Source organism: Saccostrea echinata, unplaced genomic scaffold, assembly GCF_033153115.1.
Source record: "Saccostrea echinata isolate AGI-Se365-2 ecotype Australia unplaced genomic scaffold, CSIRO_AGI_Sech_v1 ptg000005l, whole genome shotgun sequence".
NCBI lineage: Eukaryota > Metazoa > Mollusca > Bivalvia > Ostreida > Ostreidae > Saccostrea > Saccostrea echinata.
Genome location: NW_026889754.1, coordinates 17,853,918 through 17,870,263, shown reverse-complemented (window position 1 = coordinate 17,870,263; position 16,346 = coordinate 17,853,918). Strand labels below are relative to the sequence as shown.

The following is a 16,346-nucleotide window of genomic DNA, read 5'->3' as shown; positions in this document are numbered from 1 at the left end:
AATTATCTCAATATCTGCATGCGTTTAGAAAAAAAATGCGGAAAGCCCTGAAAAATTGAAAAGGTCGTAAATCCCCTAAAAATCATTGAAGCGGAACGAACTGCAAACTTGATCTGTAATTCATCAAGATACACTCATATACTAAAAATCAGCTCAATATCTGCTAGCGTTTAGAAAAAAAGTGCGGAAAAACCAAGTTGGACAGACTGACAGACAGACAGAGGGATAGACAGACAGGCAGACGGACGGACAGACTCAAAGGAAACCTATAGTCCCCTTTGGTTTCACCGGTAGGGGACTAAAAATACTCCTGTAAGCACATTTACACTTAGTCATAGGCAGGTGCAAATCTGTCTAATCATATGATAAATCAAATACAGTATTTGTTTGCTAAATGGTTCAGCTATGGTGTTTTCTGATGGAAATAGCTCTCCAGGAGGTCTTCTACAAAGGAAAAGGTTAGAGACTTTCTTAATTCTAAAACTCTACGACCACCGTTCATTATTCAATTTTTTTTTTAGGTGCTTGAAAGCGGATTCCCTCTAATTTTTCACTCATGACGCCTCATCTTGTAATTCAAATGCTTAACACATGTGACATAATTCTGAGGCAATTTTAGGAAAATCTTGTTAAAAATATAGACAAGTTTACGAAACTATGAAAAAGAAAGTAAATAGAAATAGGGAAAATTCCTCGCAATTTCAGATCTTGTGTCACATTGTTTAGGTAAAGATTGTTTATGCGTTTTCAATCGTCATGCATAAAAGGTACACAATAGAGTGTAATGTATTACTAAAAATTAAGGAAATTTATAATTCAATCTTTTTTGTGGAATTCAATATTTTTCCTCATAGGAAATCATCGGAGTGTGGTGATATTTGTGTTTTTTCTCTTTAACTTTCAAAATCGTGTAAATTTTGACGAATGGCAATGCAGTTGGATAATCATTAGCAATTATGGAGGAGTTTAAAAGATTAATGCTCCTCATATTTCTTTGGAATGCTATCCATACAGTTGAAGGATTTGGTAAATAACATATTGTTAAAAATATGCATGATTTTTGACAATGTTTATTTTTTCGATAAATGCACAGATTTTTAATAAATACCTTTTTTTCTTCTAAGCATAGTCATTTTTTTCTTCACATAGTACCTTTTATAGTAAACTTAATGTTCTATTGTTTGAAGATAATCTTAGCTCGTTACCACCGTATAAAGGACATGCATCCCAGAGTAGAACATACAGCGGTTATAACGCACCTGCAGACAGAGCAGTAGATGGCTACCTCCAGGAGGAACGTGAAAACACCTGCAGTATTACATTGGCTAAACCTGAGTTTAAAGTTGCTTGGTGGAAATTTTCACTAAAACGCATGTCTAATATAGCGTATTTAGAAATTTATTTTCGAAGTTCAAGTAAGTCACTTTACAAAATCCATAAACTTTCTTACACGTTTGACACATGTACGAGAGAGATAGAGAAAGAAAGAGATATTCTAATAACTGCGGTGCAATAGATTGTTGCGATGACAAATAATGATACGTTGGGGAAGTGGGTTGAGAAGGTGGGTTACTTGGAGGCAACTTCTAAATTTGGTTCTGTCAGTGTATTGAACCCTTGATTTAAAAACAATATTCAAGTTCTAATACTTTGAAACTACATACAAATGCATCTACATACTCTTAAATTCAAATGAATAGTCTATAATATATAGAGCTTGTTAATTATCAACAGCACGATATATATATATATATATATATATATATATATATATATATATATATATATATATATATATATATAAAGACGAAAACAGTTTCTAGCAACATTTGCTAATGTGACTCACTGTAAAAGTTTAAAATCTGCTAATGATTTTATGAAACCCATCCCATTTTTTATTCAGCAAACGCCGGTTAGAACCATTTTTCAAGCCACTTCTATAGATTTCTCATACAGTGTGCTTTACCATCAATGAGACATACAGTGATACAATATTAAACGTACTTAATCTTTCTTAACATGATCATTTTTACATACATAAATACAAAAGATAACATGTTTTTTTTCGTTTGTTAGTATTGGAATAAACGGCTGCAGCTATTGCAGAAAAAAAGTACATAACCAGCTGATGCAGGTTAGGTACATGCATTTTTGTTTTCTGCAACAGCTGAGACAAACCCATACGAAAAAGGACTACGAGAGTTCAATTGCAGTATTCAGTTGACGGTTCGCTTACGATCAATTGCCCGTCAATTGTTCATTAGTTGATTTTTTGTCAACTACGGGATCTTCATTTTCATAAAGTTGGTCCTATATGTTCTGTGCAGTTACCCACTGTTCAATGCACCTATATATTATATGCAGTTGACAGTTTTTTCTACATGTGCAATTGACCTTTACTTTGTAATTGGATTCTCCTTTATTTTCTCTACAATTGACCAATGTTGAATAGTTCCATTTTTTGGCAGATGACTACTGTTGAATACTCCTATAGTTTTTGTGCAGATGACCATTGTTGAACGTCTTATATTTTCGATGCAGTTGACCACTGTTGAATACTCTTATAGTTTTTGTGCAGTTGACCACTGTGGATACTCATATATTTTCTGTGCAGTTGACCACTGTTGAATATTCTGTTATTCAGTCTTGTAAGCGGGTTGCTTTGAAAAGCTACCATGACACTGAAGTCCAGATGGTAGGAAAAGACAGAACAATGGGGCCATTAAAATGCTATTTATACATATAATGCATAAAACTGAGCTGGCAGATTCTCACTTTTGTTATGCCTCCTTTTTTTCGGCGCAGAAAAGTATAAAAATCAAAAGCAATGGTATATTTTTACCAACAAAACAACAAGAAACACAACAAAAGAAATGATGCACAACAAGCTTTCTGAGTTTTTGTTGTTTGTATACACGTACACAACACGTACACACTAGTTGAGACATATACAAGCTATAGTCTGCAGTCTTCCCGATATCTTTTAGAAAAGAATATAAACAAATAGAAAATATTTGACTATTATACTTAAATCGATTGCACAAGCTGAATCATTCATGAAACAAAAATATTTATATAATTCGTCGATTCAAATCCCCACTTTCTACCAAAAACACACACCAATACACGTTTCTTGAATTCAAATCTAGATTGTTTTAATAATAATGAAATTGCAATCCCGGATTATAAAAGTGTCGCTTTAAACCCAACATGAATAGAGTCCGAGAGTTTTTCTAACACAGAGTTGTCAATTATAGTCAACATTGCAAGATTTTACGAAGTAGGAGAGTTAAACAATGGTCAACTCTTTCCTTGCGTGAAATTTTCAAAGTATTAGCATTTAACTAATGGTAAACTTAGTCGAAATCAGTCAATTAATAGTCAACTGACCATTTTATGCAAAACAGTAAAAACTTTAAAAAAAAAAAAAAAAAAAAAAAAAAATTCAATTACCAGTGATCAATTGTTTTTGATATTCACTTGACGACTAGTTGACTGCTTGTTGACGACTAGTTGACGGTCAACTAAGCATTTTCGTTTTGGATGATTTCCTTGCTAACACACCAGAGAAGTACTTTATTGTTTAAAATAATGCTCTTTAATAGACAAGCTATTTCATTTTTTATTAAGCTTTAAAATTTTACATAGTCACATATAAGAAGAGGCCCATGAGCCACATCGCACACCTAAGCACATCAGCTAGGAACAGGCAGAAATCAATTCAATATTGAACAGTTCAATGGAGGGGGGGGATTAAAATTTACATGTTAATAAAATATTAAAATATTATTTGCATACATATATTTTCTACAGTTAACTATAGTGTTAACTTTGACACAATGAAAATTATAGTGTTAACTTTGACTCTTTGATTTCCTATAGCGATAACTATGAAAACTTTTATTTGCTACAGTGATAACGTTGACACTGTGAACACTTTGATACACTATAGTGATCATTATGAAAACTTTGATACTATAAAAACTTTGAAATGCTATATTGTTCACTTATGAAAACTTTGATTTATAAAAGTTATTACTCAAATATATTTGATATAAATGCCTATATGTCTTGTTTACATACTTGATAGCATTAAATTATGTTATTCACCAATATAAAAAAGGTCAATTGAAATAAAAGCTAAACAATTTTCATTTTAGAAATGTTATCCAGTAGAAGTCTTCGGAAACCATTGTTTATTTTTTTTTTTCAAAAGTATAAAATTAAGAATAAAATTGAATACAAAAAATGAATTGCATGCAAAATTTATGGAATACTTTGAAATAGAAGACATCAAAATATACCTTCCGTACATTGAGATAATCTGCAAAACTGGATAATTCCAATGCTGTGAAATTAAATAACTTTTACATGTATCACAGAAAATTATACAGTGTTAGAAGTAATAAATTTTAAACATTTAATTTCTAGAGGCTTTATGTCAAGAACCTTTATAAACCATAATGTTGACTTTGTAAAGATTGCAACTTTGATTTACTATAGTGATCATTATGAAAACGTTGATTTACTATAGTGATCACAATGTAAACTGTGATGTACTATAGTGTTCACTATGAAAACATGGATTAACTAAAGTGATCACTGAAAACTTTGATTTACTATAGTGATAACTTTGAAACTTTGATTTGCTATAGTTAACTATAGTTAACTATAGTATTTCTTTTGTTAGAGAATATAAGAATTTATAGATGACTTCAATACTGCAAGTATATATGCTTAAATCACATGACTGTCATTTTACATGATAAATCTGAATAAAAAATCTAACCGTCCTAAACATGTACTTTTGAACCACATATCACTTTTTGATATCAGTTAAGACCCCAAAATAATGGGCCATACTTTTAAAAAATGTATTTTTTGATTTGAAAAAATGCCGATATATCCATTTGGCACCTTGACTGTGCTGCAGAGCTACAAAATTCATCTTTTTTCTTAAAGGTTCTTTTTTGTTTATGTATGAAATAAAAGACTTATCCAATAGGCAATGATCTACAAATAAAATTTATACAAGCTCACTTTACATTCTTGGTTCAATAAATCAAATTATTTAATTATACATCATATTTTATTGTTTTATTCAATATGTTATTTTTTTATTTTTTATTATTTTGTCTCTATATTCATTTCTCTTAACTATTTGAGTATTTTTAGAGTGATCTTTTAGTCCGCAAACAATAGTTTGCGAATTTTGGAACGGCCATCTATTGACTCTCAGTCAATAGTTAGCGAAATTCGGACTGACCACCTATTGACTGCCAGTCAATAGTTTGTTATTTCGGACCGGTCATCTATTAACTACCAGATAATAGTTTGCGAATTTCGGATTGACAATCTATTGGACTGACAGTGTCCACATACTTAGTATAATATAAGGTAATAAAACAGTTATTTTATGTCTTATCTGCAAATAGATCAGAATATTTTTCACTTGGTTCTAGGAGCAACTCAATGTGTTTAATAGCCTTAGGACATTGGGCTCGGGCAATCATCTCTATATAAAGTGTAAGGGAGAACTTTGTCATCAGAGGTCATCCCTGCTGTTTAATGATTACCGGTAATAATCCCCATAGAATAACAATAAGAAGTCTTTCAACGTATAAAAAAAAAACATTATGTTCAGTAGAACTTTTGAACTTTCATCTGGAGGATGAAAAATGACTTCCGTATAAGATACCCTTGTCATGTTTCATTGAACTTTCGAGAAGGAATATTGTTTGTTATCTTCATATTTTATTCTGCTTATGATGTTATCTTAGCTCACGTGAGCCATGGGCTCAAGTGAGTTTTTCTGATTTTATTTCTTCCGACGCCGTCTATTCGTCTAGCTGTCTGTGTAAGTGTATGTCTGTGTGTTAACTTTTCACATTCTTGATTCTTCTCAGGAACCAGTGAACCAATTTCAACTAAACTTGCAAAAAGTATCCTGGAGTAAAAGAGATTCAAGTTTGTGCAAATGAAGGTCCCGCCTTCTCAAAATGGGGAAAAATAACGAGTAAGTGAAAAAATTATGACATCTTTTCAAAATCTCCTCCAGAACTGGTCGGTTATAAAAGATGAAACATGTTGAAACATTTGCACGTACTGTAAATTCTGGTTGGTTCAAATCATTGCTCACAATCAATGGACCCACGGACCTTTTGTTTTCAATTCTAGCTAGTTTCTGTTTTGGAGTTGCAAATGCTGGTAAAAAGTCCTTTTTTCTTCACTTGACCAAAGTTTGGACTTAGAAAATTCAGAACTTATGCAAAGAGAATTGGAAAACCTACATTTCTTGAATAGATAAATATCAATGCTGGAAATATTAACTGCAAGACTTTTTGTAGACCGTCAAGGCATAATAACATCAGCTGAAAGCTATTTTCCTCCATTAATACAACTACAGAATCTCATTATTCTTTATTTCAGTTTGCAAAAAAGGATATTATGGACAACGCTGTGAATTAAACTGCGGCAAATGTAGCAACGGAACCTTCTGTGATAATATAACGGGGATATGTCCAGATGGATGTCAAGGTCGTTGGAATGGTTCTCTCTGTGACGGTAAAAATAATTTGTGTTTATCAGTTCATAATGTGTTCAAAAAGAATCTTTGGAATTTGTTAACCCCTTTCTTAGATTAAGAATGTTTATTACGGAATAATGCTTATTCCGGAATAGTTCAGTATGTTTTATCTCAAATAGAAAGCCTTTTAATTAAAGGCAGATAAGTTTTTTTTTCGGTAAGCTCCCAGATATTTTATTTTTATCCCATAATAGGTCTTAATCTTTCAAGCAGATGAAACTGGATTGTTAAAGTTAGTTTTATTTGGTCTCTGAAATATAAGTATGCATTCACTCAATTATGAATGACTTTCGAAAAGAATTATCTAAATATCATAAAAATGAACTTATTTTTTGTCTGTATAACCATCTGTTTTTCTTAAACATAAGCACGTGAAGAAGGGTTTTATGGACAAACCTGTGAAAAAACATGTGGAAACTGTAAATCGGGAACATACTGTAATACATCCACCGGAGTATGTCCAAATGGTTGTGAGAATAATTGGGATGGACTGATGTGCAAAGGTTTGTCATTTGTAATTGTTTTCCATCTTCTTTTTCAAAGCAATGTTTCATTGATTAATTGACTGTTGTTTAACGTCCCATTCGAGAATTTTCTACTTATATAGAGACGTTACTTTATGCCGGTGAAGGGCTTCAAATATAGACCCATACTCGACACTCATGGCCATTGAGAAGTGAATGTTCTTTATCCTGCCAACGCCTTCCGTGATACGGGACCTCGGTATTTAAGGTCTCATCAGAAAGACCCGTAACTTTCACTTCTAGTGTCGGGCGCTTTGCGAAGGAACTGTCACTACCAATGTGAACGTCTTAGATTTGAAGCTGCCCAGTAAACGAGAATCGAACCCTGGTACACCGATCACGAAGCGAGCGCACTACCACTAGGTTACCGTGACCAGTCAAAATAATGTTAGAGAGGTAATGAAGGAATGTGTTTTGAAAAAAAAATGCGACCTGTCTGTATAACCATGCATGCAAATAGGCAATTTAACATTATACAAATGCAACTTATGGCGATGATATGTTGGTTTTATTAAATTTTTTGATTAAAACGATCTATTTTTTATGACAAATATTAATCGATGGCAACCTTGTCTATAAAGAAATGCTTCCATATTGATTTGACAAATGTACCATTGTTTTTAAGACATTTTCGTTAAATTTTCCCTAATTATTCCAGAGAGATTAGAGAGAGAAGAGGGGGGATGGGTAGTGAGAGACATAATGTCTAACTACCTTTTAATCAAATTGCGTTTGAGTGACTTTTAAGTCAATGATTTTAACAGTCTACATATAGGTAATTTTCGGACATATATCAAATGTTTCTTTTAATTTGAATAAGAGGAATTACGTGATGTTTTGGATATTTTTGGTACCTTTTCATCAAAACAGGAAAAAAAACAGACAACTGTAACTATCAGTGTATGTGGCAAACAAAGGGGGTGGGGGGGATGCAAGAAAATTTAATATAAAATGTTAGTTGAACTTCAATGAAACCAGAAAATGCAAAAGAATGGAGTCAATTAAAAAAATAAACTTGAACAGACATCCTTATCCCGTCCATAACGTGGCCTGATCCATGTGCTTTATACCATCTTTAATTTTCTGGGTGCTCTCCTTTATCAGAGAAATGATAAATCGTGTGCAAAGGATTCTTAGAAACATCAAATGTGTTTGAACAAAGATGTAATTCTCTAAGTTGTTCAGTCAAATATTCAGTTCGTCCAAACAATTAAAAACAAACACAATTTAAGCTACTTCTAATGTACGAATATCTTTATTCGCACGAAGGAATAACTTTTTTGTCCAAATAAGTATCTTGTTTGTCTGAAGAAATACAAACGTAACAGACCTATTGTCAAAATAAATGTCTAATTCGTCCAAACAATTATGTTTTTTTTTTTTTTTTGGGGGGGGGGGGGGTTTCAACGTCTTCGTAACATAGCATTGTATTCTGTATAAAAGTTAATGTCTTTATGATTTTTTTGAAAATTACTTAAACTTATCAAGATTCTAAAATTGTAAAACGTAAAACCTTACAACATAAAAAAAATTGTGGGAGGGAGTGGATTAGTGTATTTGTTTAAAGGGTCATTATAATGATCCATAATTTTTCGAATTCCTGACATTGATTTAAACTGGTGAAAGTTATACCATAAACATATCTGTCAGTATCCCACCTCTGTTTAAAACTTGATCGTACTCGGAGCATGTGTAATATTTAACACATATAAGGTGATAGTGGATTACTAGTTTAACTTTATTAAGACATGTTAAATCATGGCGTTGAAAAAGCCGATTTAGAAGACATTAATCATTTATTTTTTTATTTGTTAGTTGGCTAAAACGTCTGAAATCTATACAATATTAAAAAAAAAGAACGGATGATTAAGAAAGATAAAGATACTTGTAATACTTTTAACCAAATGCAACTGTGACCGACCTTTTGTTAGACATTAATTGTTTGTCAAGAAACAAAAGCTCTAATAGATAGAAACAAATGTAATGCTGTAATATTGCATTTTAATTGGGTGTTCGTCGACTGTTCGATACGGAAAAGGCAAGAGAATTAAACGTTGAGACCCAGACCTTGACATCAATTACCTTTTTTAAAACTATGTATTCCTCTATTGGTATGGGGGTTATTTTTCAACTGGGGGGTAGGGGCTTTAAGTTGCACATGCAGAAAACTTACCCTTTTTATACAAAAAATACATTTTTCTACGGCTGATAGGTTATTTTCTACGGAGGTCATTATTCGTCTTTACGCCTGCGTTTCGAAATGAACATAAATACAGTGGAAGAAACGTTGTTATAACAATTAGAAAGGATGCAGGATAGGTAATTGACATAAAGGGGATTATAATTGCAATCTTGAAAGAGGCATGCCTAAAAAATATTTTTTGTTGGGTAGATTCTATCTATCCTACAAAAGTACATGTTAAATGAATGTAATTATTCTTCCTGTCAGCGTGTCCCGATAGATTCATGGAGCAGCCTTTGAATTCAATTGCAGCAAGTATAGCATCAGAACTGTTTACGATAATATAATAAGGATTTTTCCGGATGATTTTAATGGTTCCTTGTGTGTAGGTAAAATGATTTAACTTGTTCTAATTATTGACCTGTGTTTTATTGAAAATCATTATGCTTAAGCTTCCTGTCGGTGTATCTCTATATCATAAATATCCAGCTATTTTCACATAGTGTTCTTAAGATTTATATACGTAAGCATACTATGCCGAAATAGTGCACGGCTTCTTTTTCTGAAGAAAATTCGACAGAGTCCATGCCGGGGATAAAACTCACCACCCCGAGATTGTCAGTCCGACGCGCTACTGATAACGTCACAGACGTGGTTGTCTTATACAATCTATATTATGTATATAAACGTAGTTTCATATGTTTGACACTTTAAGAAAAAATAAAATAAAAATTCTTTTCTACAAAAAGTTTCATGTTTCAACCCCCACCCCCTTACTCAGCAAAAATTCTTTGAATCTGTATGTGCATTATACTTAACTGCATGAAACAAAAAAAAAATGACCTACATGTAGCACAATGTGACGTCATAATGGGGGTGTACTAACGTTTGAGACCCAAACAAGAATCTTTGTAAGGGTGAAGAAGCAGCTTAACAATGAAAATGGGAAAAAAGAATATTCATACAAGTTTTGTACTTATTATTATTACAATTTACAAATCAATACACAAACTGAGTCAAGGGAATATTGAAAACGCTTGATCGAGTAAAGCTCAGAAAAGAAACGTAAATGAAATTTATTCCTCTGCATGCATACAGGAATTTATTTCAGTTGTCGTTTTCATAAAACAGTCAGCAAACGTATGGCAATAGTATTATGGTTTGCCTATACCATGCCTAAATAGTAGGCAGGGTTTGACACATAGCGCACTTCCCTCCGGCTCGTACAAATGTCTCAATACCTGACTACTATTTTTACATAGTACATGCAAAGCAATATACTATTATATACCTAGTATGCATCCTATCAGTTTGTGTCTATATAATCAATACCAAACTATTTTCGCATAGTGTTCTAAAGATTTATATAGCGTAAGCATTCTATGCCAAAATAGTGCATGACTTCTTTTTCTGAAGAAAATCCCACAGGGCCCACATTGGGGATCGAACTTACGATCCCGAGATTGTCAGTCCGACGTGCTACAGATTACGCCAGAGGCGTCTAATACATTCTGTTTTAATATATATATAAACGTAGTTTCAATATATTTGAGTCTGAGTCTTTAAGAAAAAAAATTAAAAGTATTTCTTTTTCTAAACTAGTTTCATGTAACCCCTCCCCTTTTACTTTACTAAAATTCTTTGAAACTATCTGTACATTATACCTAACTTTGCATGAAACATTAAGAAATATATGATGTACATGTAGCACAACGTGACATCATAATAGGGATATACTAACATGTTTGAGACTCAAACTAGAATCATCGTATGGGGTGATGAAACAGTGGAAATAGAAAAAAAAAAGTCAAACAAATTTTTTACTTATTATTATTACAGCTTACAAATCAATACACAAACTGAGTCCAGGGAATATTGAAAACGCTTGATCGTATAAAGCTTAGCAAAGGGACGTAAATAGAAATCAATGAGATTATACCTCTGCACACGAGAATTTATTTAGGTTGTCGTTTTCATACAACGGTGTACTTAAGTATAACCAATTCGTCTAGAGGCTTCCCTGCGCTACTTTTTTTAACATATTTTTACAATATCCTGTTGTCCGCGTGGCGCAGTGCTTAGAGCGTTTGTACTGGTTTCGCGGTGTAAGGATTTGATCATTACGTCAAGGGCTCGACTCCCATTGCGGCAGGTGGAGATTGGTCCTTCGTATGAGACCGTGTAAACTTAGCCCCGATGTAGTAGTAGGTGCTGTCACGAAAAAGATACCTCACTGCTTTATGGCCCTAAGTGCCGTTTTAAAAGTTCATGCATTAAGGTATTATTTCTTTCGAATGGCAGAACTAAGTGGTCTATCTAACTGTGTCAGTTTTATAGGAATAAAGTAAAGATACACTGGGTGGTACTTCCTTTTCTTAGTTCTTTGCCTTGAAGAAATTATCTCAATGTAGAAGAGAATGTTGTCATCATTTTTTTTTTCTCAAATGAAGGGCTCGCTTTCTTCAGAAGAGAGATAATAACGAATTAGGGAAGAATTAATGAGACCTTGTTTTTAAAATCTTCCCAAGGACCACCCAATGATAATAGATCAAACTTATGTAGTAACATTTCCAGGTAGTGTAAAGTCAGGTTTATTCAAATCTTTGTTAAAAATCATTTGCCCAAAGGACTTTTTTCAATTCTGGCCAGTTACTGTTTCAGCATTATAATTTACTTTTTTTCAATTCTAGATAGTTACTGTTTTGGAGGTAAAAGTTGTGGAAAAGTACTTTTTTCACTTAACAGACATTTTGGACATACAAAATTCAGACAATGATGCAAAGAGAATTGGAAAACCTACATTTCTTGAATAGATAAATGTCACTGCTTGAAATATTAATTGCAATGAAATATATGGAGATAAAGAACAGTATTCAAGCTCAAAAGTCCATTAATACTAAATAGGATCAGAGCAAACACGGACCTCCAAACATCAGAGGTGGGATCAGGTGCCATGGAGGAGACTTTTTGCAAGACTTTTTATAGACCGTCAAAGTATGATAACATCAGCTGAAAGTTATTTACCTCCTTTAATACAAATACTGAATCTCATTATTCTTCATTTCAGTTTGCAAAAAAGGATATTATGGACAAAGCTGTGAATTAAATTGCGGCAAATGTAGCAATGGAAAATACTGTGATAATATAACGGGAGTATGTCCAGAAGGATGCCAAGAACATTGGACTGGACTTCTGTGTGACGGTAAAATTATTGGTTTATCAGGTCACAATTGTGATCAAGAAAGAATCTTTGGACTTTTTTTAAACTTTTTTTTTTAATTTAGAATGTTTATTCAAGAATATTTTAATACTTTTTATTTCAAATATTTTTTTTTTTTTTTTTGATAAAACGCAGATTAATAGGATTCTTCTGTAAATTGTCAGATATATTATTTTAATCATATTTTATATCTTAATCATTCTAGAAAATGATATTGGGGTTTTAGAGCTTATTTTATTATGTCTGAACGGCAACTACGCATTCACTGAATTATGAACATCTTTCGAAAAAAGAGTATCGAAATACATGTATCACCAAAACAATTAATTTCTTATTATAGATGCTTTTTGTCAATGTTAACCATTTGTTTTTTCCCCTGAACATAAGCATGTGAAGAAGGGTTTTATGGACAAACCTGTGAAAAAACGTGGAAACTGTAAAACGGGAACATACTGTAATACAACCACCGGTATATGTCCAGACGGCTGTGAGAATCATTGGGATGGACTGATGTGCAAAGGTTTGTTATTTGTAATTGTTTTCTTTTTAATTTCTTTTTCATAACATTATTTGTTATCTTTACTTGCTTTTTCTCTCTTAGTATATGCTATTTTTTTTTAGCTTTTTTACTTAGACCTGTCTAGGTTAGGGAGTCGCTCTCTTTTTTTCATTTTTTTTATTTGGAGATTGCCCTCCCCCTTTCCTTAAATAAAAAAAAATGCCTTTGGCCTGAACCTAAACAATCTACCTTTTAGCATCTGCTGACCATCCAAATTTACACCTGCTATGCAGGATTCTAATATATTGCCACCGAAAAAAAATGAAAGTTTATTCAATGTCATTGAAAAAACGCAATTTTACTCATGTTTAATTTTGTAAACTAGACAACACCGGAAAGAAATTATCAACTCTCCACAATTTTGCGTTTTCTTTTCTACACTGTATGAAACAATACAAAATAAATCAAACTCTACTTCTACTTGTTTGTGCTATGTGTTGAATATTGATGAGCTAGAAAGTAATGAGAATTTAGGTCACCTTTTAAAAGACGCTAATTATTAGCGTCGAAAAAGCCATGCCTTACTGAAATCCAAGGGTAACTGTGATTTGTACTGTTTTGCTAAAAAGCTGTTGTTATTGCTAAATAATTTGATCACTGATCAGTTTAATACAAATTCCTATTTCAAAAAAAGAGTAAACAGAAAAACACAACGTCTTTTATTCGGTTTAATCTGCATAAACTTGTGAATAAAATGTTGAATTAAATCATTAGTATTATTGCCTTTCATGCCTATGTTGGAAAAACAGAATAAATACAGTGGTAAAAATGTATACATATCAATATGGAAGGATGCGGGATAGATAAATGACAAGAAGGGAATTACATTTGCAGTCTTGTAAGAGACACGCTTCAATATATCTTTCATTCCGTCGAACTTATACAAAGTACATTAATGTACATGTTAAATTAATGTAATACGTCTTTATATCAGCGTGCCCTGATGGATTTTATGGAGCAACCTGTGAATTAAACTGTGGCAAATGTAGTACCGGAACCTTTTGTTATAACGTAACAGGAATATGTCCAGAAGGATGTCAGAACCGCTGGACTGGTTCTTTGTGTGACGGTAAAATCACTAATTTAACCTGTTTTAAACACTGATTTTAAGATTTTGTCAAATTTGTTGATTCACATCATCTAAGATTTGCATGTTAAGCCCAATCTTTTTTCAGTGTTCTATCTAAAAAAAATGTTTCTATCATACCCAACTAGTTAATGTTTTACAAGTACATATATATTTTCTTATTGATCAAGATTTCATAATATAATTGCAGTTTTCTATACTGACATCGTAGTAGTATGTTATCTCTGTTAAGCAAGAATGCAGCTAATGAATTATGAACAAGCTTTGATAATCCTCTTAAAGATTACAAAAAACTCTTTTTCATATTTTTGTTCCCAAATATATCCCTCTTTTTCACAGATTGTGAAGCAGGACTTTATGGGCAGACATGTGAAAACTTCTGTGGAAACTGTAGAAATGGGACAAACTGTAATACTTCCTTCGGAATATGTCCAGATGGTTGTGAGGATCATTGGGATGGACAAATGTGTAATGGTAAGACTGGTTTTCAGCTGATTTGAACAAATGAATTATGAAAGGAAATGTATCAATGAATTTGACAAGTTATATAATCCTGTTTTATCTTCTATACTTAATCACACAGATGTGACGACATACAAGGCAATGGACATGTATAGTCTTGGCATTTTCTAATTATAAATATCCCCGTTTCTGAAACTGTGATCTTGGAGTATCTCTATTAAAATTTATAATAGTCGACAAGTTACATCTAATGTGAATAGCTCATTTCATATTACAGTGCAATTTCAACATTATTCTGAAGTTTTCTAATTCAATTATAATTCTTTAACTATCACTTTTTTTTCCAGAATACGATTACAAAGAAACTCTGGTGAATTAGATTAAGCATGATGTAAAGAATTAAGTTAAGATTAACCTGTGTTAAGGGTCAAAATTTCCCTAACATATATTTTTATTTGGTTTATCGCAAATAATGGGTAATGATTAAAAAGTAATATATATATATATATATATATATATATATATATATATATATATATATATATATATATATATATATATATATATATATATATATATATATATATATATATATATATATATATATATACATATATATATATATATATATATATATATATATATATATATATATATATATATATATATATATATATATATATATATATATATATATATATATATATATATATATATATATATATATATATATCAAATAAAGAAGGATTGATTAAGAAATAACTATAGTGACGGGAAATTTAGTTGAATTTGTTTTTTCTTACAAAGAATGCAAAAACGGATATTATGGACTAAACTGCGAAGGCAGGTGCGGATATTGTGAAAATGGGACATACTGTGATAAGGTGAATGGAACGTGTCCTGGTGAAAGTCATGGTAATTGGAATGGATCTAAGTGTGACCGTATAATTAATATTGTTACCTCGTGTATATTAATTAGTTTTCTTGTGATTTTTCCCTCTGTATTATCTCCCTTGACAGTGATCTCAAAGGTCACTCCGATGAATTTTCATCCACGATTAATAAAAAATTAAACATTGTAACAAGAATATATATGTGGTAAAAAGAATCTTTCCAACATGAATAATTTGAATGTTAGGAGACCTTCACAGAGGTATAGAGTTTAGCACATAAATGACCAGTATGACAAGCTGAAACAGAGACGAATATACAAGTACTTAAGGGATGGACAATATTTGTGATGTTTTGAACGTAACTGGAATTTGTATATCAAGTTTGAGGAGAATTGATCTTCTTAAGAGTCTGAAGATTTTTTTTAAAGTATATAAGTATCAAGATTCTTAATTACAATTAACACGATGGAGGTCATATTGTTTCTTTGGGCACTATGATGCGTTTAATATGCACTTTTTGCATCGATAATATTGCGTCTAACACATATATCACTTATGATTTTCCTTTATTTTGATCATATAAATCAGTGGAATTAACAAAGTCTTATTCTAGCTTAAATAAACATTGTGAAAAAGAAAAAAAAAATCAATTATTTCTCTTAATGAATAAATTGACCTTCCTCCACAAAATATCGTTTTCCTTGCATTAAAAATTATAAGAACCAAAAATAAATTATTGAAAAGTCTAAAAACAATTGCTATAGTCGTTATGAATTGATATTGGAGGAGAATTTCCCCAATTTCTTCGTTAGTCGTGCATGAATTTTGGTGTG

The 16,346-nt window shown here is 31.8% G+C and overlaps 1 protein-coding gene across 1 annotated transcript; it reads left to right on the top strand.

The window, feature by feature from the left end:
• The first annotated feature begins 394 nt into the window (after window positions 1-394).
• Window positions 395-14,999, top strand: LOC133179750 (multiple epidermal growth factor-like domains protein 10). The gene is made up of 8 exons (XM_061314444.1): window positions 395-458; window positions 1,188-1,415; window positions 6,430-6,564; window positions 6,955-7,089; window positions 12,360-12,494; window positions 14,006-14,140; window positions 14,498-14,632; window positions 14,968-14,999. Exons 1-8 carry the CDS (start codon window positions 395-397, stop codon window positions 14,997-14,999), a joined length of 999 nt encoding a protein of 332 aa, XP_061170428.1.
• The last annotated feature ends 1,347 nt before the right edge of the window (window positions 15,000-16,346 follow it).

Coding starts and splice junctions, on each gene's coding strand:
- LOC133179750 (XM_061314444.1), top strand. CDS start 395: ATGGTTCAGCTATGGTGTTTTCTGATGGAAATAGCTCTCCAGGAGGTC. Junction 1,416..6,429: donor AATTTATTTTCGAAGTTCAA/GTAAGTCACTTT, acceptor TCTTTATTTCAG/TTTGCAAAAAAGGATATTAT. Junction 14,633..14,967: donor GGATGGACAAATGTGTAATG/GTAAGACTGGTT, acceptor TTTTTTTTCCAG/AATACGATTACAAAGAAACT.